The sequence below is a fragment of the Brassica napus genome, chromosome C3 (genome assembly GCF_020379485.1).
Source record: "Brassica napus cultivar Da-Ae chromosome C3, Da-Ae, whole genome shotgun sequence".
In the NCBI taxonomy this organism is placed as follows: Eukaryota; Viridiplantae; Streptophyta; class Magnoliopsida; order Brassicales; family Brassicaceae; genus Brassica; species Brassica napus.
This window is the reverse complement of record NC_063446.1, coordinates 1,172,926-1,193,375: the sequence shown is the minus strand read 5'-3', so window position 1 is coordinate 1,193,375 and position 20,450 is coordinate 1,172,926. Positions and strand designations below refer to the sequence as shown.

At 36.4% G+C, this 20,450-nt stretch overlaps 6 protein-coding genes across 8 annotated transcripts; 5 read left to right on the top strand and 1 right to left on the bottom strand.

The window, feature by feature from the left end:
* Positions 1 to 293: 293 nt before the first annotated feature.
* LOC106382969 (probable zinc metalloprotease EGY2, chloroplastic) lies at positions 294 to 3,159 on the top strand. Its single transcript, XM_048751811.1, has 12 exons — positions 294 to 587; positions 660 to 723; positions 798 to 938; positions 1,125 to 1,175; positions 1,247 to 1,357; positions 1,454 to 1,528; positions 1,608 to 1,713; positions 1,801 to 1,894; positions 1,975 to 2,128; positions 2,236 to 2,443; positions 2,527 to 2,687; positions 2,774 to 3,159. Exons 1-12 carry the CDS (start codon positions 421 to 423, stop codon positions 3,026 to 3,028), a joined length of 1,587 nt encoding a protein of 528 aa, XP_048607768.1. The 5' UTR covers positions 294 to 420; the 3' UTR covers positions 3,029 to 3,159.
* Positions 3,160 to 3,637: 478 nt separating this feature from the next.
* On the top strand, positions 3,638 to 6,586 carry LOC106382970 (anthranilate synthase alpha subunit 1, chloroplastic). Of its 2 annotated transcripts, XM_013823071.3 has the most exons (8): positions 3,638 to 3,923; positions 4,254 to 4,438; positions 4,514 to 4,709; positions 4,894 to 5,045; positions 5,131 to 5,246; positions 5,338 to 5,584; positions 5,666 to 5,956; positions 6,027 to 6,586. In XM_013823071.3, exons 1-8 carry the CDS (start codon positions 3,737 to 3,739, stop codon positions 6,435 to 6,437), a joined length of 1,785 nt encoding a protein of 594 aa, XP_013678525.1. In that variant the 5' UTR covers positions 3,638 to 3,736; the 3' UTR covers positions 6,438 to 6,586. The 2 variants fall into 2 exon arrangements, with proteins under 2 accessions (XP_013678525.1, XP_013678524.1); XM_013823070.3 differs by having other exon boundaries at positions 5,338 to 5,956.
* Positions 6,587 to 7,739: 1,153 nt separating this feature from the next.
* On the top strand, positions 7,740 to 10,886 carry LOC106386485 (cytochrome P450 90A1-like). 2 transcript variants are annotated; one of them, XM_022698524.2, is made up of 8 exons: positions 7,740 to 8,338; positions 8,645 to 8,794; positions 8,882 to 9,130; positions 9,877 to 9,963; positions 10,046 to 10,124; positions 10,244 to 10,362; positions 10,447 to 10,577; positions 10,681 to 10,886. In XM_022698524.2, the coding sequence occupies exons 1-8, from the start codon at positions 7,811 to 7,813 to the stop codon at positions 10,787 to 10,789; spliced, it is 1,452 nt and encodes a 483-aa protein (XP_022554245.1). In that variant the 5' UTR covers positions 7,740 to 7,810; the 3' UTR covers positions 10,790 to 10,886. The 2 variants fall into 2 exon arrangements, with proteins under 2 accessions (XP_022554245.1, XP_013681777.1); XM_013826323.3 differs by having other exon boundaries at positions 7,779 to 8,338; positions 10,244 to 10,350.
* Positions 10,887 to 11,470: 584 nt separating this feature from the next.
* Positions 11,471 to 13,379, top strand: LOC106382973 (signal recognition particle receptor subunit beta-like). Its single transcript, XM_013823073.2, has 7 exons — positions 11,471 to 11,555; positions 11,742 to 11,889; positions 12,159 to 12,241; positions 12,372 to 12,458; positions 12,526 to 12,674; positions 12,763 to 12,894; positions 12,991 to 13,379. The coding sequence occupies exons 2-7, from the start codon at positions 11,775 to 11,777 to the stop codon at positions 13,178 to 13,180; spliced, it is 756 nt and encodes a 251-aa protein (XP_013678527.1). The 5' UTR covers positions 11,471 to 11,555; positions 11,742 to 11,774; the 3' UTR covers positions 13,181 to 13,379.
* A 139-nt stretch (positions 13,380 to 13,518) lies between these two features.
* On the top strand, positions 13,519 to 15,403 carry LOC106383166 (PHD finger protein ALFIN-LIKE 7-like). Its single transcript, XM_022698073.2, has 4 exons — positions 13,519 to 13,843; positions 13,953 to 13,985; positions 14,085 to 14,310; positions 14,414 to 15,403. Exons 1-4 carry the CDS (start codon positions 13,672 to 13,674, stop codon positions 14,526 to 14,528), a joined length of 546 nt encoding a protein of 181 aa, XP_022553794.1. The 5' UTR covers positions 13,519 to 13,671; the 3' UTR covers positions 14,529 to 15,403.
* A 1,801-nt stretch (positions 15,404 to 17,204) lies between these two features.
* LOC106382974 (jasmonate-induced oxygenase 2-like) lies at positions 17,205 to 20,206 on the bottom strand. The gene is made up of 3 exons (XM_013823074.3): positions 19,394 to 20,206; positions 18,713 to 19,043; positions 17,205 to 17,531 (listed from the first exon to the last, which is right to left on the bottom strand). Exons 1-3 carry the CDS (start codon positions 19,930 to 19,932, stop codon positions 17,283 to 17,285), a joined length of 1,119 nt encoding a protein of 372 aa, XP_013678528.2. The 5' UTR covers positions 19,933 to 20,206; the 3' UTR covers positions 17,205 to 17,282.
* Positions 20,207 to 20,450: the final 244 nt, after the last annotated feature.

Here is a 20,450-nt window from a genome sequence, read left to right as displayed (position 1 = left end):
AAGAAGGGGAATTGATGTCGGTCAAAGTCAAGAAAACGGCATGGCGCTCCTCTGTTAGGCAAAACACACGCGTGTCGTTTCAGATATTAAGAAGGGGACTACATGTCGGTCATATCTTGAAAAACTACAAAAAAAACTAAGAAAACAGCATGGCGCTCCTCTGTTTGGCGACACACACGCGTGTCGTTTGCAATATTAAGAAAGGTACTTCATGTCGTTCAAATTGGTGAAAAACTACAAAGCGTTATTCTTGGGAAGAGCTCCTCCAGTGGATAAATGAAAGATGCTCTGTTCTCCAGCGATAAGAGCCACGATCGTTAAACTGTTGGAAGACAAAAGAAAAACACAAAATCTTCTTTACGTCCTAATGACACCTGGGTTTTGATCGGAGAACCTAAAGGTCTAGACTTTTCGTAGGATATGAATCTCGCGGCTAGCTTTCGCGGCAATTACGGCGTCTTGTCGCAATGCTGCAGCTCACGTTGCAGTCTTCAGTTTCAGCCATTGGTAGCTACTTCGAGTTTAGGTTTTGGGCAGAGAGATAGCTATCGAAGGAAGAAGGAGCTGAAGCTCTTCCGAGTTCAAAGGTTTCATTTTTTCGATTTTTTATTTTTTTAATAATCTGTTTATCTGATGGCTTTGAGCTTTGGAGTTTGCAGAAAGAGAGAGACTTTTTGTAGAGTGACGGATACACAAACGGAACCAGATGGCAATAACGATGAGGTATTTGCTTAATAGCATCTATGCTACTTCTACTAAGGTCTATGGATTCTGTTTTTGATCTTCCATGTTTGCAGGAAAGTGGAGGAGAAGACAAAGAGGCGTTAGCAGATGAACCTCCTTCACAGACTCCTCCTACTGAGTTGGTTCCAGAGGCAACTGTTGTGGATGAAGCCGTAGGCAGTAATGAGGAAAACAAAGTTCAATTCAGCTCTCAGGTATTGTTTTTATGCATCAAATGACATAACTGAAGCTTCAATTGTATAACTAAGCAGTGTTGTTTACTAACTAGTAGCTTCAGAGGAATTGAATCTAAATTGCTCTATTTGGCTTATATTACTTCAACCATAAAGTTTCTTGGTTTTGTTTCTGAATGTATTATACTTTGCTGTATTTTGTCATAGGACGGTGATAAATTAGAAGTTAGCACTGGCTCTCCTCTTCCTGGTGTGAATGTAAGTATTACCAACAATGTTATTTACAAATGTTTTTTATTTATCTATTCATAAAAAGTTTTTGTGAACAGCCGTTACAACTGGATGATTCCATGAGACTCCCCAAAGAAACGATTGATATCCTCAAGGACCAAGTATTTGGGTTTGACACCTTCTTTGTTACAAGCCAAGAACCATACGAGGTGAGAGCCACTGAGAAAACTCATCAGTTTATTTTCTTAAGGTTATATTATCATACAAGCGAGGTTGTGAAAATTTCTCTTCAATGTTGTTGGTAGGGTGGGGTGTTGTTCAAAGGAAATCTAAGAGGCCAGCCTGCTAAAAGCTACGAGAAGATAAAGACAAGATTGGAGGTAGCAACTCTGCTTCTTTAGGACAAGCACATGTGGTGGCAAAGATTAATAGTAAAATATTTTGCTCATCAATCTGCAGAATAAATTTGGTGACCAGTACAAGCTTTTCCTCCTTTCCAATCCAGAGGATGATAAACCTGTGGCTGTTGTTGTTCCTAGAAGGTCCTTGGAACCTGAGACAACAGGTAATCTTAGAACTATATACGGTTCCTCACTTGTAAGGATCTCCTCAGATTATTAAACTTTTAGTTGGGCACTACATACAAATGCAGCTGTTCCTGAATGGTTTGCTGCTGGTTCTTTCGGATTGGTGGCGTTGTTTACATTGTTTCTCCGTAATGTTCCCGCCTTGCAATCCGACTTACTGTAAGAAACATCTTAAAACCATGTTTTCTATGATTCCAAATCATCAAATTGAATAAAACTTTTCTTCCCATCCATTGCAGATCAGCATTTGACAACCTTGAGCTGCTGAAAGATGGCTTGCCAGGAGCTCTCGTCACCGCTCTCGTCCTTGGAGTGCATGAACTGGGACACGTTTTAGTTGCAAACAACCTAGGGATAAAGCTCGGTGTTCCGTTCTTCGTTCCAAGTTGGCAGGTGAAGAAGATGCAATGTTTCTCTTTAAAAAGCAAAAGGGAAACCTCCCTTTTTATCTGGAAATTTTGGTTTTGTAGACATTTGATGAACATGTTTTAGATTGGCAGATAGGTTCTTTCGGTGCTATAACGAGAATCAAAAACATCGTGCCCAAACGAGAAGATCTTTTGAAGGTTGCAGCTGCAGGGCCTTTGGCTGGCTTTTCTCTGGGCTTTGTTCTGTTTCTTGTTGGGTTGGTCGTGCCTCCAAGTGACGGCATTGGCGTTGTAGTTAACTCTTCAGTGTTTCACGAATCCTTTCTTGTTGGTGGTATTGGTAAGCTTTAGCTGTTAATCTATTATGATAATGTCAAGAGTACTAATATGTTTAAGCATTTTTTGCTTTTATCCTTTTTATAGCAAAGCTATTACTCGGTGATGTACTAAAGGAAGGAACATCGATATCTTTGAACCCACTTGTGATATGGGCATGGGCTGGACTTTTCATCAATGGCATTAACAGCATCCCTGCAGGAGAGCTTGATGGTGGTAAAATCACTTTCTCCATTTGGGGTAGAAAGGTAACTTCAGACCCAAACTTGAACATTCCCATTTAAAAAAAAAAAGAAAAATACTTAAAACTCTTGGTTCCAAATGGTTTATTCAGGCCTCAGCACGGCTCACGAGTGTCTCCTTAGCGCTTCTGGGTCTATCTGCGTTGTTCAGTGACGTGGCATTCTACTGGGTGGTGCTGATATTCTTCCTGCAGCGTGGACCAATAGCGCCGCTGGCTGAGGAAATCACTGAGCCTGAAGAGAAGTTTGTCTATCTAGGAATCTTGGTTCTCTTCCTCTCCTTGCTTGTGTGTTTGCCTTACCCGTTTCCTTTCACCGGCGAAGACGCCATGATGATTGGCTTGTGAAATGGGACTCATCATTATACAAACAAAGAGCAATAGCTATAACTTTTAGTTTTGGTCTCTAAGTTACATAACATTTATATTTGAAAGAGACTTTGAATGGTTGAAAAAAGAAAATGGACCAACATTATTTATGGATAGTAGAGTACCAAATGTGATTAGGTACGTATAATAATAGAAGAAGGTAGAATAATAGAAGTGAACAAAGGAACATGGTTTTAATGTGGATGTATTTGATTTTGGTTGGTAGCAGCTAAAGCAGCCTTCCAGTTTTAAACACTATTGTTAATTCAAGAAAATGTCAAAGTTTCTACATTGATAATAATAATATTATACAATTGACTTAACCAACCAACATTGATATCACTATCTGGTTTAGGAATGAAAACCATTCGGTTAATAAATTATACGTTGAGAGCAGCGGGTCCAGTGGGCCCAAATTTATAAGCCTGCCAGTCATCCACTTCACTTCTTTGTACAGTACTACCCTTTACCAAGAAGAGAGTGTACGCACGTGACTTGGTGTAAGAAAATACAGGTGAGGGGTATTATAGTAAACTACGTAATTAGTCACATGGTCATGCTTTATAAATATGACATATCCTCTTTTATGTTATTCGCCACTCTTCTCAGAATCTTCCTTCTTCAAATCTCTTCAACATTTGGGCCGCCGGAGCCCGTGACCACCGCTTTTTTTCTCATCCGTTACGAATGTCTTCCTCGATGAACGTGGCGAAGGTGAAGCCTCTGAGCTTCTCTCGCCGCCTCGTCCCCTCTGCGGTTTCTCGCGGACTCGCTTCTTCCGTGACGGTTTCTGGATACTCCGGTAGAAGCTCGGCTTACGCGCCTTCTCTCCGTTCAATCAAATGCGTCTCTGTATCTTCGGAAGCTTCGATAGGTGAATCAGTGCTCTTCGATTTGTTAATTTTTCTATGGGGTTTTGGATTGTGTGGATTTCTTCAGGTCATTTCGAATCTGTATTTCTGGTTAGGCATGCGGTTTAGGCTTATTCGGTTCAGTTATTTTGGTTTTGGCATTGAACCGGAAAATTTGATATCGGAATCTGGTTTTTTGATAGATATATGCTCAATCGGAATCGGAATTAGGCAAGCGGTTTAGGTTTATTCGGTTCGGTTAATTTGGTTTTTTCGGTTAGTTCGGTTTTGGCATTGAACCGGAATCTGATTTTTGATAGTGTTGTAATATGTTCTCGATTTGTTATTTGCAGTAAGTGATACAAAGAAGCACGCAGATGGTTCTAAGAGCACGAACCTTGTACCAATTTTCCGCTGCATTTTCTCGGATCAGCTCACTCCTGTTCTTGCTTACCGTTGTTTGGTAAAAGAAGATGATCGTGAAGCTCCTAGCTTTCTTTTTGAGTCCGTTGAGCCTGGCTCTCAGATGTCCAGCGTTGTAAGAAACAATCTTTATTTGTCTTTATCTTTGTATCTTTTTTTTAGTTCCTAATTGTTTCTTTGATCACAATAGGGTCGTTATAGCGTTGTTGGGGCTCAGCCTGCGATGGAGATCGTGGCAAAGGAGGATAAAGTTATTGTAATGGATCACAAAAGTGGAAGCTTGACTGAGGAATACGTTGAGGATCCAATGGAGATACCGAGGAAAATCTCTGAGTCATGGAACCCTGATCCTCAACTAGTTCAGGACCTTCCAGATGCCTTTTGTGGTAAGGAATCCGTCTTTGATTATTTGTAACTATTCACTTGCTAGAATCTATCACTTGTAGATGTTTTTGATATGAGATTCGAACCCCCATCCTCTCATACTAGGTCTTTTACATTTTTAGCAAAGAAGAACTAAGGACTTTAGTTTCCTCTCTTTTTCTTAATAAGACTTCTGTATCATTATAGGTGGCTGGGTTGGTTTTTTCTCGTACGACACAGTTCGCTACGTCGAAAAAAGGAAGCTTCCATTTTCAAAGGCCCCTGAGGATGATAGGAACTTGCCAGACATGCATCTTGGTCTATATGACGATGTAGTTGTATTTGATCACGTGGAGAAGGTAATAGTTTTCGTACTATTCATGTTGTTTGGTTAACTGTTGAATCTCCAAGTTTGGTAATTAGAGGTTGGTTCCATTTTTACAGAAAGCATATGTTATCCACTGGATCAGACTAGATGCGAACATTCCCTATGAGTCGGCATACAGTAATGGACTGCAGCATTTGGAGAATTTGGTATCCAAGTTACACGATATTGCGCCGTAAGTATCTCTTTGTCTTGATCTCCTCTGTGAGCTTTTTTGTTACTATTCTGAACGTTGTTTTTTTTTGGTTCTTTGTGAATCTCAACAGGCCAAAGCTGGCTGCAGGTAACGTGAATCTTCAGACGCGACAATTTGGACCAGCTTTGGAAAACTCAAACGTGACACGCGAAGAGTACAAGGAGGCTGTGGTCAATGCTAAAGAACATATACTTGCAGGAGACATATTCCAGATTGTGTTGAGTCAGCGTTTTGAAAGGAGAACGTTTGCAGACCCCTTTGAGGTCTACAGAGCTCTAAGAGTTGTGAATCCAAGTCCGTATATGGGTTACTTGCAGGTTGGTAACGGAGATAACTGTTCTTATACAACTATATATTTGTCCTTGCGGTGGATAACAATTGATGCTTTTAACCTTCAGGCTAGAGGATGTATTTTGGTAGCATCAAGTCCAGAGATTCTAACCAAAGTAAAGCAGAACAAGATAGTGAATCGGCCATTAGCAGGAACCAGCAGGAGAGGAAAAACAGAGGTGGAAGATAAGAGATTAGAGAAGGAGCTGCTAGAGAACGAGAAGCAATGTGCTGAGCACATCATGTTGGTCGATCTCGGTCGCAACGACGTTGGGAAAGTTGCCAAATACGGTTCGGTGAAAGTTGAGAAACTTATGAACATCGAACGTTACTCCCATGTTATGCATATAAGCTCCACCGTAAGTGTTTGGATCAAATAAAAATATTGTCTCAGATTAACTGTTCCTGATCATTTTAAGTTTAATGCAGGTGACAGGAGAGTTGCAAGATGATTTATCTTGCTGGGACACACTACGTGCGGCTCTACCAGTGGGCACAGTTAGCGGCGCACCGAAGGTGAAAGCCATGGAGCTAATCGACGAGCTCGAGCCTACACGGCGAGGACCATACAGTGGCGGTTTTGGTGGAGTCTCGTTCACTGGCGACATGGACATTGCTTTATCCCTTAGGACAATAGTTTTCCCGACAGCAAGTCAGTATAATACAATGTACTCCTACAAAGATGCTAACAAACGCCGGGAATGGGTGGCTTATCTTCAAGCTGGAGCAGGTGTGGTAGCTGACAGTGACCCGGAAGACGAGCACCGCGAGTGCCAGAACAAAGCTGCTGGTCTTGCCCGAGCCATCGACTTGGCTGAGTCCGCATTTGTTAAAAAGTGAGTTCGATCTTCGAATCATCTGTATAACAGTTTCAGGCAGAACAAGCTTTTTCTAAACACGAAGACAATTGTAGATTTTTTTCACAATAAACTACACAGATTGTGGCAAGCAGCACGTGATGTAATAAAATGTGTGCTATATTTTCTGATGTTTCGGACTCGTTGTTCTTAACTTGGGATATACAATCTGGTTACTAAGAGCAGGATTAGAGCTTGAAGTTATTAAGTAAACAAGAACAATTTGTATGTTTAAGCTCTACAGCCAATGCAAAACAAACTAACCAGAAATATAAACAAGGATTAAAGTGATTTACACACTATTATGATGCGGTACACATTTTGTTTCATGTTTGGGTTCCAAAATATCATCTAAAGTCTAAACCACAGTGTAAAAGTTGAAACTGTAATAAATGGAGCCAGATTTTCCACTTTCTGATATATTATTTCCTCCACATCTCTAGTTTTGTACTTGCTCTCTTCCAAAAAGTAATTTTCTAGAATTATTTTTTTTGTTTCAAAATAATAGATTTTCTAGAATTTTAAAGTATTTTTACTAGTTAATATTGATAATTTGTATACTTTTAAAAAATATTAATTGAAAATATTTAAATTGATTAAATATTATTTGTGGATAGTTATTAGAAAATGTACAATAAAATAAACAATACATTTAATTGTAAATATTTATTATATTTTGAATATGTATGAATACTCTATAAAATCTTTTTTTCGGGAACCGAAGGAGTATCTTCTATGTTTCGTAGATATTAGAAATATATGAATTGTTTTTTGTTAGTAAATGGTATACAGTCACAAATACATGTGAATAATCATGTAAATACATCGCTAAAATATCATAAATTATTATTATATTTGCACAAAATCTAATATATTCAGAAAAGCTAATAATATAAGATATTTTTAGATCTTAAATGTATATCTACTTTAGTCAGTGTCTTACATGCATAAAAGTCGATATATTTACATAAAAGTTAATTAATATATACAGAAAAATAATATATTTATGATATTTTTAGATAATACCTTGAATATATATCTTGGAACATTTAAAATTTCATAGATAAACACCAAGCAATATAACAATGATATATAGGAAAAAAAAACAAATTCTAAAAAAAGAATACTTATTTCTTAGTTAACAATTCATAAATTAATGAAATATTAAATGCTATCAAATTTTAGAGAAAAATAATGAAGAAAAATGCAAAAGAGTATAATGATGAACTGACCAAAAAAAGAGTATAATGATGAAAGGTCCTTACTCATGCAGAAACCCCCAGCGTGCCCACTCTCCCATCTCCATATATACTCCATCTATCCTTTCCTCTCTATCATCATCATCTCATCATCATCATGGCCTTCTCCTTCTCCTTCACCGCCCTCGCCCTCCTCATCTCCTCCCTCGCAGCCGCTTTCCTCCTCCTCTTTCGCCGCACCCGTTACCGTCGGATGGGACTTCCTCCAGGAAGTGTCGGCTTTCCTCTCATAGGCGAGACTCTACAGCTGATCAAAGCTTACAAGACAGAGGATCCTGAGCCTTTCATCGACGAGAGAGTGGCCCGGTACGGTTCGGTTTTCACGACGCATCTATTCGGTGAACCGACGGTTTTCTCTGCTGATGCGGAAACGAACCGGTTCGTTCTCCAGAACGAGGGGAAGCTCTTCGAGTGCTCTTATCCAGATTCTATAAGTAATCTTATGGGGAAACACTCTTTGATTCGTATGGAAGGTTCTTTGCATAAACGTATGCACTCTTTCACCATGAGCTTCGCTAATGCTTCAGCCATGAAAGACCATCTCATGGTTGATATTGACCGGTTAGTCCGGTTTAATCTCGGTTCTTGGTCCTCTCGTGTTCTCCTCATGGAAGAATCCAAAAAGGTAACACATTAAATAAAAGGCATGCATGGATGATAGGATCGAATGAATATAAGCATTTTTGACTTTTTTTTTATTTGAAAAAAAATCCGACAATATAATTAAGGACCATGCTACCTATGTATAATAAATTTAAAAAAACATATTTTACCATTTTACCAAAAAAATTTGGAATCAAAGTGAATATTCAACCGTTTGTGTCCAAAACCAGCCATAGGTGATATATATATATATATATATATATATATCACTATTTTTTGCTAATTTGCATGGATGATGTATGTTGTATTATGGTTGATGATAATGCAGATGACGTTTGACGTAGCAGTGAAGCAGCTCACGAGCTTTGATCCAGGGGAGTGGAGTGAGAATTTAAGGAAAGAATATCATCTTGTTATCGAAGGGTTCTTCTCTCTTTCTCACCCTCTCCTCTCCACCACTTACCGCAAAGCTATCAAAGTATTTTTGACTAATTAGTTTAATTACTCTTCTTTTTATTTAATTGCTTTGGACTATTCTAATATCTATATTTGTATTTTTCTTAAGGCGCGGAGGAAGGTGGCGGAGGCGTTGACGGCGGTGATTATGGAGAGGAGGGAGGAAAGGGAAGAAGGAGCCGAGAGAAAAACAGATATGCTCGCGGCGTTGATAGCGGCGGATGATGGCTTTTCCAATGAAGAGATTGTTGACTTTTTTGTGGCTATACTCGTCGATGCTTATGAAACAACGCCTACGATCATGTGTCTCGCCGTTAAGTTTCTTACCGAAACTCCTCTAGCTCTTGCTCAACTCAAGGTATTTTCTATGTTTAGTAATCCCCCCATTTCGCAAAGAGTGTCTTTACGGCTGCAACTGGAATGCAGTTTTTTGGAATAAAAATTTTCAGAATGCTTGATTCATGTGCATTCCAAAAAAATTCACCAGTTACAACTAAAAAATGGAATATGTATTCTATTTCATTCCATAACATTCCAGAAAAAAAAATAACTATCATTTGAAAAATCATTCCAAATCAAAAACGTTTTGGAATAAGTGGAATGCTGATTCCATTCCATTAAATTCCAGAAATTATAATTCCTATCATTCCATATATTCCTTTTAGTTGTTACCAGTTACACCCTACATATATATGTGTCAATGTCATGCATGTTTGTTCGTGTTTTTGAAAAGATATTTAAAGCTCTTTTACAAAAAAAAAAAGGATATTTAAAAAAGTTAAGATTCGATCCTCTACTGCATGCATGCAAACCGATATAATTTTAGGACCAGATCGAGCTGCCGATGTGTTATCACTTATCACTTTTATCAACTATGCTGCTTTGTTTGGGTTTTAGGGTAGAAATGCATTTTATTAATTTAGCATTTTAATTATTATTTGTCTATGTCATTAGTTTTGTCTCTAACTCTAAGGATGGTTTAATGTTCACTAGATTTAGTGCGTGGTACTATAAACCAAAGAACACCTAATTATAATTTTGCTTTAACCTTTTTGTTCTTTTATTATTGGTTGAGTTGGTATTGGCTTGGTTGAAATTAAACAGGAAGAGCATGAAAAGTTTAGGGCAATGAAGAGCGATTCTGAGAGTCTTGAATGGAGTGATTACAAGTCAATGACATTCACACAATGTGTGAGTGTTCTTACAAGATTTTATTACCTCTTGTCTTATGATCCTTTCTCACTAATCTCTTGCAAAAATTATTATGATTCAGGTGGTTAACGAGACTCTGAGAGTAGCTAACGTCATCGGCGGTGTTTTCAGGCGGGCAATGACGGATGTTGAGATCAATGGTAAAAAATATATACTAACTTTGAAATGAAAAACCCTAGCAAAAAAAAATTGTGAAATGAAAATGAGTCAGTTCTGTATACAAAATGCCAAAACGTTCTTACATGAAAAAAAAAAACAGGTTATAAGATTCCAAAAGGGTGGAAGGTGTTCTTATCGTTTAGAGGAGTTCATTTAGACCCAAACAACTTCAACGACGCTCGCACTTTCAACCCTTGGAGATGGCAGGTTTATATTTTTGTAAGCCATTGGCATTTCTTGATCTTGATTTAGAGCTTATCTTGATTTAGAGCTTATCTTTGCTCTCTTGATTTTGATGAACAGAGCAACTCGGTAACAACAAGCCCTTCTAAAGTGTTCACACCGTTTGGTGGAGGACCAAGGATATGTCCTGGTTACGAGCTAGCTAGGGTTGCAATCTCTGTTTTCCTTCACCACCTAGTGACAAGCTTCAGGTAAATAAATACCTTGAGATACAAAATAATTAATAGCCTGCTTTTCATTATCCAAATGCTAAAAGAAGAATGATTTGGTTTTGTTTTGTTAATTTTCGAGCAGTTGGGTTCATGAAGAACAAGACAAGATGGTTTTCTTTCCAACTACAAGGACACAGAAACGGTATCCGATCATCGTGAAGCGACGTGATGGTGGCTTATCAGCTACTTAATGAAAAAGAAGAAGAGATCAGAAGATTTTATTTAACTTTCTTTCTTTTATGCTCATAAATAGATCTAGAGCTGAAAAATAAAAGTTACCATTACTTTACAAAGACTTTTGTTTACCTTAATGTTTGCTTTAATCTCTTCTGCTTCACATCCCTCCATCTTTCTTTTCGCTCATTATGGGTACTAATTAAACTATTTATTTAAATTTTAAATATCTATAATTATCATTAGATATTATATCAAAATAAACATGAAACCGAATGTTTGAATTACATATTTATGTTTCAAATATTTCTATTGTATACTAATTTGAACATTCAGATCGGTTCCTTCAGATACTATATAGGATTTTTTTCTGTTTATCCATTCAAGTTCGGTTAATAACATTTTATGTCTAAAAGTTTTTTTTTCAGGTTCGAACATGTTTCGAAACATCCTACAAAAATCCATTGTATATTTTTTTTAAATTTCGCACCGAGTATGAATCAGATTTTTTGGTTCGCTTTCGGTTTGAATATCGAGATACGGATATTATCCCCAAGCCTAGTTCCAAACTTCCAATTTAAGTTAGCTTGAAACGACGTCGTGCGGGAAAGTTCTCAACTTATTTTATAGACACGTCATGTTAACTTAACGGGCTGGGCTTTTTCTCAGCCCATTTAAATTCTTCATAAGAATCTGGACCCTATAATCATCCGCTTCCCACCGTCGTCATCCATCTCTCCCACAGTGATCGTTGTGGCATTAATTCTTCCGCCTCTCTAGCCGGTGCGTTTCTATCTCCTCCATCTAACCATTTACTTTCTCTGTAATACTGGTGTAGCTCTCATCTGTAGAAATTTGATTTGGAATCTATATTTGAATTTTCGAGATCCGGTTGAAGCTGAGAAATCAAATGTTAGTAACTTGGGGGATAAGTGTTGGGGGTGATTTGAACATTATCTCTGGAATTAGGTTGAAGTGGAGAATTTGGAAGATCTGAAAATCATGGCGGAGCAGTGGTCGAATCAAGGCATTGAGTATCTTCAGAAGATACCTCAAGATCAGCTCTATGCGGCCGTTGGTGTTCTCTTGTTTACAACCATTTTGCTCCTCTTATCAAGTATGTAGCAGCAGACCCTCACATTATTTGCCTTTGCTTAGTTTCGATAGTTACGCAACATCTCTCCTAAACGTCTTCGATAGTTTTTCTTTGATATGTTAAGTGTCTCGAGCTACAATTTTAGATTTGTGACTAAGCCAGAGTATTAATTTGTTTGTGTGTTTGATTAAAACTGTCAATTGTATTTTCTGAGGGGTTATGCAATATTTCACTTTGATTGTTACATTAGTAAACGACTAAACGTTGAATCTTTTGTTTGCCTTATGCAGTTCGCTTGGTCAGGCGTACCAAATCCAACACTGTGCTCCTTTCCGGGCTCGGTGGAAGTGGAAAGACTGTGCTTTTCTATCAAGTGAGTATTTTGGCTTCTGGTTCATATCTTCATATGCATTTTTGTGTATGAAGTTACGAGCAATGTAGTTTATTTTTGTCAGCTTGAATGACTAGGTGATTGTTTAAGATGATAAATGTTTGATTGGCAGCTCCGAGATGGATCATCGCATCAGGGCACTGTTACATCAATGGAACCGAATGAAGGCACTTTCGTTCTTCACTCCGAAAACGCTAAGGTGAGGCTTCTTACCTTTAGCCTTGATTTTAATGCATGTATTAACACATTACCTCTCTGCGTGACAGAAAGGAAAAATCAAGCCTGTGCATCTTGTTGATGTTCCTGGGCACTCTCGGCTTCGACCTAAGCTAGAAGAGTTCTTGCCCCAAGCTGCAGCCATTGTCTTTGTAGTAGACGCCTTGGAGTTCCTCCCAAACTGTCGTGCAGCTTCAGAGTAACTTCAAAAACTCTTTTTTTTTTTTTTGTTCTCTCACACAGATACACACAATCTTAACACATTAGGCATTGCAATGGTTTGATAGGTACCTATACGACATTCTGACGAATGCCAACGTTGTCAAGAAGAAGGTACCAGTCCTCCTTTGCTGTAATAAGACAGATAAACTCACCGCACACACCAAGGAGTTCATCAGGAAGCAGATGGAGAAAGAAATGTAACGATTTTTAAATTTTATTAACAACCCAATATCCTCTCGTAAAGCCAGTAGTCATCATTTCTTAATTATCTTTATTTCTTTTCTTGCCGTCAGTGAGAAACTGAGGGCTTCGAGGAGTGCAGTATCTACAGCTGATATAGCCAACGACTACACCATTGGGATCGAAGGAGAAGTGTTCTCTTTCTCCCATTGCTGTAATAAAGTCACTGCCGCTGAAGCATCTGGACTCAATGGAGAAACTGTTCAGATCCAAGACTTCATTCGAGAACACATTAAGCCCTGAGTGAGAGCCAGCTTCTACATCCGTAGATTTAATCCTTTATCATAGGATTCTTATGCACTTTGTCTGTGACTGTGATTGGAGTTTAGAGATCTTTTTTTTGTATATGAGTTGTTGTCAGAGATCTTTCGAAAAGTAGTCTAAGGACTTTTAGGACAAAAGAAGAGAATAAATGACATCCATAAATTGATGTTATGATCCATCACACAATTTTTGGAAATTATTCAAAAATTAATATATTGATTTAGATGGGCCGACCCATGATGGCTACAAGTCCAAGAGGCCCAATAAAGATATTGCGTCTAACGCAAGGCATATAACTTCGGTTGTTAAACACTCTCCTACTTAACAACACAGACGATCTCTCTCCGTACGCATTGGGGTTTGAAAGAAATTGATGCAGACCTCCATCAACTCTCCAACACCTTTGATCATACGTATTCTCAAGCATACTGTATCTTCTTCTTCCTCGTCTTCCCCATCAAAACGACGACATGTTCCGCCGTGTAGTTCCTTCTTCTTCTTCCGCACAAAACGGGGACATGCACCGTCGTCTACCATCTTCTTCCCCACTGATAAGCGATGACTACATCCCAAGAACCGTCGAGCATATCTTCATAAATTATAGATTACGTCGCGTCGGCTTGCTTCGAGCTTTCGGTACAGGTAAACAAACTGAACTTCTTATTTCTCCTAAACCCTAGATCTTATGCCTTTTTACGTAACCTTTTTCTTTCTTTCTTTAATCTTTCTTCTTCTTGCCTGTGCTTACCAGATGTTGGAACTTTATACAATTTATGCGATCCGGGTAACATAAACTCTATACATTCATCAGTTCCTCTCTGTTATCATGTTAACTTGTACTTGTGTTGAACTTATATGCGTTGCATTTTCGGTGGGATTTAAGGTTATAAGGAGGATCTGTCTTTATACGGATACCCGGATGGGACATGGGACGTGCAAGAAGCATGCATGGTGCTTCCTCCTAATCTTCCCGAGCCAGCGGTTGGAATCAACTTAGCCAGAGATCGTATGAGGGCTATTGATTGGGTGACGTTGGTGGCTGAGCACTGTGATTCTTGGTTGCTCTCTCTTGCTTTCTTCTTCAGTGTTGGCCTTAGCCGTGATGACAGGTAAATATTATTATCCTTTTAACATATGGTTTCTTGCTTTACTTGAAGTATAACGCTGCTGTGTCTATGAACTTATATTGTATGCTATCTATTCAATGATCAGGGACAGTCTATTCGAGAGGATTAATGATCTCCCAACTCTTGCTGAAAAAGTGAAGGAATACTATCCAGGACAGTTAATCCAATCAAGGATCCAGCAAGCAAATCTAGAAAACTAGATAGATAGAGGAAGAGAGAGAGCTCTTCACATGGTTTAGGTATTGAACAACAAGGTTTTATGTACATATTAGCTGTTTCAAGAACTCATATATCGAAACATTTCAACTGAGTATATACTTGAATCCTCAACAATAGAGTTTGTTTCAAAAAAATCAAGGTTCATTGAGAAGTAAAAAAATCTTTAACCAGAAGCGTTGAATAAGCTTTAAGCTACGCTGCAATGCAAGCTTCAGATAATAATGGGCCAGGCCCATGCAAAGTAGGCGTAATAAATGGCCTATTAAACTCAAAGACCAGAGAGAAAGAAAAAGCTGTTACTGTTCTTCTTCTCCTTCTTCTTACATCTCTTCATGTCCTGACGCACCGCACGCATCGGGTTTTGAAGACCACTGATACTGACCTCAAATCCAATATTTAACACCACTGATCTACCTCTCAAATCTCACTGACTCCTACTTCTGTACCCTTTCTTCGTTTCCTTCTACATCTATGGCTGCTACTGAGTCCTCTAACCCTAACACCGTGGAAGAGATCTTCAAATATGGTATGCAGCGTCAAGATTGGCTCTCTTTAGTTGCTGTCCACAGTGATTGTTGGCTTCTCTATGTTTCTTCCTACTTTGGCGCTCGGCTCAGTAGCAATGAGAAGTATGTAATGTTTCTTTGCTTGTTTTTGGTATATTCATGTTTGAACATTCAACAATGACGCATAGACTCGTGACCAGTTGATTATCATTATAATCAATGATTGCATCCATTAGCAAATGTGTTTGTATATGTTTTTTTTGGTAAAATGTTTGTATATGTATTGACTCTACTCTCATCCTTTAAATGTGTAATATCATGGTAAGTTTATTAAAAAAAATTTTATCTTATGCACTAATCTTCACAAATCTCATGGTAATTATTCATTTTGATGTTCCTTCTGCAATTGTATATGCCCTACGTGAAGACTATACTGTATCCACATTCATTTTGAAGCGTGAAGACTATATTTGTATCCACTATGATCAATTCAAATCTTTTTTATAAGAACATGTTCACTCATCCAATTCATTAGAGAGACGCAACCTTCTATAGTGTGAATTAAAATGCAACTTGCATTTTCTATAGTATTTTTTTTTTGAACAACTATAGTATATTATTATATAGTATCACTTTCCTGGATAAGATTATATGCTATTTCAAGACCAGGTCGACACTTTGTGGTGCCTACCCACCCACTTGAATAACGCACATGCTTATGATTCTCATTTAATACGATACTACATCTCGTTCCGTGCAACCTCGCGAATTTTTATTTTTATTTATTTTTTTATAAATATTTTGTTTTCAATTATAAATTAGTATATATTATAATATATATGTGTTTATCAATTTTTAAAACATAATAAGTTTATGGTATATTTTTTCATTGAATAGATTATTTCAAACTTTCACATGTATTTGTATCTTCTTCTATATATATATTTTCGGATTATTATTTCATTATTAAAATCGTAACTATATATATAAAGATTAATAAAATATTGTTTTATTGTCATATTCAAAGATATTGTAACATTTCACAAATTTAGAAATGTTTTTAAAAATTAAATTTTTTCCTTCATTGATTTATATTATCGAGTAAATAATTAAACATTTATTTTTTATTTAATGTTTAAAATAAACTATATAGTTTAAAATTTGTTTTCATTGGTTTAAGGTAGTAAAAATTAATCATTGTTAGATAATATGATTTTTTTTATTTAAAATAAAATCTTTATAATTTTAAAAGTTAACATCGATAATATTTAAATAATTAACATATGGAATGTATAGTATTACAACATTAAATTATATCTATTTAATTTATACTATCTATAAATCCAATGAATCATCTATTATTTAAATCCAATTATTGATAGCCCGATAAAAATTTCTGCTAGACCCAAAATTTAAATAATAAGATTATAAATTAAATGTAACATGACTTTTTAGAAATAAGTTCATTAGGTCTATTTTTAAAAAAATCACACATGCATCAAAGTTGTGACTTTTGTTTTAATATATAAGATTATTTATATATGTGATATCCTGTGTATACCTGCTTTTTGTTTTTAGATTATTATCCACTCAATCTTCTTATTCACCACTAATCCTCAATTTACAAATGCAGTAATATCGAATCTCTCAGGGTTTTATAATTGAATAATATTTAATTAGATAGAAATATATTTGTAGTATATGATTCCTCATCATTGACAAAGTGCAAATGATATGATATCACGCTCATCTCACTTACTTATGGATAATGTATATATCGGCTTTAGTCTTTTATTAATAGATTGTATATATTGTTAATGTTTGTGTGCATAGTTTTACTCTGAATAGTTTTGTGAAACTTAGTTGATTAAGCACTATTTAAATATTATCATGTGACGTTAATATTCAATATTTATACATTTTCTCTTTATAATACGCTAATTAATTGTACTCTGGTCACTATCAGTCAGGTTTTTCAAACATGGCGACAGATTAAAAAATTAAACAAGGTGCGAAAGATAATGATAGATATTAGTTTTGTGAAACTATGTTCCTTGAACATTTGCTTGCAAAATATTAGATACTAAAATATTATTGTATAACAATATATCTTATTCAATATTTATTTACTAGGTAAATCAGATCCTGAAAGATTGTACACATACAAGTCAGATATAAATCATGAAACAAACCAAAACATTTAATTTTCTTTATAGGAAGAGAAAACAATTAACGAGGAGAAACATGAGATTCAACATGAGATTTGCCTTGTGGACCTTGAGTTCTGATAAAGAGTCTATATTGATCAAAGGTCATTGGAGGATATAAAGGAGGATTATGAGTGGATACAAGTTCTTGTAATGGTTGGATTGGTATATCGCTTTTAGGATTGTAGAAGAAAGCAAGCGAAACTCTCTCTTTCTCCGAGTTCACTATCACTCTATGCTCCACACTCTTGTATGCCGAGTTGCTTAGTATCTGCATTTTATCATGGCACACACATAAGTTATAATTCTAAGAGAATGTTTATCCGGGGTCCTTAATGAAGTTCTTAGTGCGTAAGCTTCCACAAAACTCTTAACGATCGGTTACAAAAACTACTAATTAAGAACCGATTTTAGTGAGTTTCTTACACTGTTCGCAGGCTCCACTGACTCGTGGCGGTCCGCGATTGGTTTGCTTTTTAATTTTTTTTAGACAAAAAAAACCTAAAAAACTCAAATGAATTTTGTAGGGATAAACATGGTCTAAGATTCATAACAGTTTAGAAAATTAGATTAAAAGTGGCCGGTTTAGAATATAAGATTAAAAGAATCTTTTGAAAAGTTGCCGGTTTAGTTATACATTGAATGCAACATGGGCAAAGGCCAAACAACACATGTGCGCAGTGAAGGATTATGGATGTGCTGTTGTTTCGTATCAAAACAGGGACACCCCCATCCAATTTTTTCGAAACAATTATAATTGAGGATTACTTTATTTGTGAAACTGTCGTTTTATACAGAAACAGGTTGACATAGATATAAAAGGACGTAATTTCTGTTGTTGGAATTGACATAATAATTATAATGATATTTTCTTTTGAATATCCAAAAAGGTATTTTGGCACCAAGTAGTTACTGTTTATCATACTTGCATTTTAAACATGTCTAAAACGTGGAACTATAGCTTAGATATATTCTTCGTTCGTTGTCAAATAACTAATTCGGCATTTGTCCTTTTATTAATAGCTTAGATTTTTTTTGTCAAAAAAAAACAAGGAGAATAATCTGTTTCTTTAAAAATATTTAGTGTATAAACATGTAATTACAGTTTGTAGGATATTCAGTAATAGTATGTGATTTATCTACTATTTTAACTAATTTTACTTTATTTCCTATTTTTTTCTTTTTATATTGTATAACTATCGTATTTTATTCCATTCAAATATTAGTTATTCGGGATTCATAAAGAAACATGTAGTGAATTTTTTTTACTTAGTTAGCATTTTTTGTAGTTTTTTGGTTATGAATAATTCGAATATATAGTAGATGAATGAAAAACAGATATGGAAATTGTCTCTATATATTAATAATTTCGAATATTTCATCATTTAAAACATTTATATACGTTTTAAAAATAAATTGATATAAATTCTGAAAAGAAAATTAATTAATTACCTGAATTTGATCACCGATATTAACGATGAACGCATGAGGATGAGGCTTGACGGTGATCCACATGTCATTTTTACGGACTTGAAGACCGAAGACTTGATCGTCCGGTAACAGAATGGTCATACCGCCAGGATCGGAGTGGGAAGAGAGACCTAGAGCCAGCTCTGGTCGAGGGCATTTTGGATAATAATTAACTCTCAAACACGCTCCTATGTTTTCACCTCCAAAAGCATCTTGAAACTTTTCCTCCTTTAATCCTAAGTTTAACGATAAAACCTTCATGATTCTTCCGCATAGGTTCACTACTTCCTTGCCATACTCATCGATCACTTCTCTATTTAAAAAAAATATAAAATAATTAAAAATCTATGAATCAAGTTCCAAAATTGTACTTTTTGTTTTTGTTTATATTTTTTTTCTTTTGGTGATTCCAACGAAACTTATTAGTACAACATTCTATGGTAAACAAAGAGATTCTCTTCACACTCCCCAATAAAATGAAAATACTATTTCCCAAGTTCGTACCGTTTGTTCCCTACATTTTAACGGTTAAGAAAAAACAATCTACTTTTTGGTAAAATGGGTCTTCTTTCTAGACTCTCAAAAAAGTAAAAGTAAGAAGTACAAAAATTAAGAAAATTCATAATAAGGTTATAAGAAAAATATTAAAGAAGAGAGGATGACCTAATGGTGGGAGGAAAAGAAGGCCACTTGTTGAAGTCTTTCAAATGAGGAGGAAGAAGATGGAGAAAGTAATAATCACTCCAGTCAAGAATGGCTCCTTTCTCAACTCCTAGTCTGCTTCCATATCCTTCATAGGTTTTTGGTGAGTTTCTATGAGTCTCCTTCTCATTAACCGGCAAGTGGAAAAACTCTCTCCAATTCTCCCTAGCCGCGTCCATCAGCTCTGGCCTCACACCATGGTTCAACACCTGGAAGAATCCCCACTCACGGCAAGCCTCCGATATCTGAGTCATGATGGCCTCGTCTGGCGACCCGTCTTCCAAGAAGAGTCCTTCAAGGTCAATGATTGGTATGTTGGTCGCGGCAGGAGCCTCCTCTATCGTGGTGGGACGTTGAGATGCTGGTTTGATGTAGCGGTCGGGGAGAGAGGAGAGGTTGCTCTCGGCTAAGGACTGGACTCTTACGATTGGCTCAGGCCACTCATCCATCGTGGACCCTTTCCTTGTCTCGATATTCACTTCCTTCTTGTTCTTGGTCATATTCTTTGTTTTTATGTATTGATATTGCTCTTACTCTATGTGAGAAGTTTTAGAGAGAAGAGGATTTGTGATAAATAAATAATAAAAAATGATCGGTGGAAGGAGTTTATAAGAAGGTAAATTGTGGTGGAGGAGAATCCAGAAATCGGCTCAAGAAGATGAAAGCAATCTCTCTTTCTTTATTCATGAAACGTGTTAAAATTATTATTATTATTTTTTTGGAACACAAGGACAAAAATATATCATGTCGACAAGTGAAACTATGAATTACTTTCAGTTTATGGCAATCTTTTTGTAAATATATTTACCTTTATTAGATGACTAAATTAATGTTGACAATGGTGACCAGTTCGCTGGTTCTTGGTCGATTCGATCTAGTCTGGACTACTTCGGTGGGGTTAGGACATTCGGTTATAAAAAAAAAAAAGACTAAGGCCTTGATTGGTAAAGCACTAGCATTAGCAGTAGCAGTATGCTTCAGGAGCTGTATGCTTTTGCTAAACTGTTTAATAGAATGA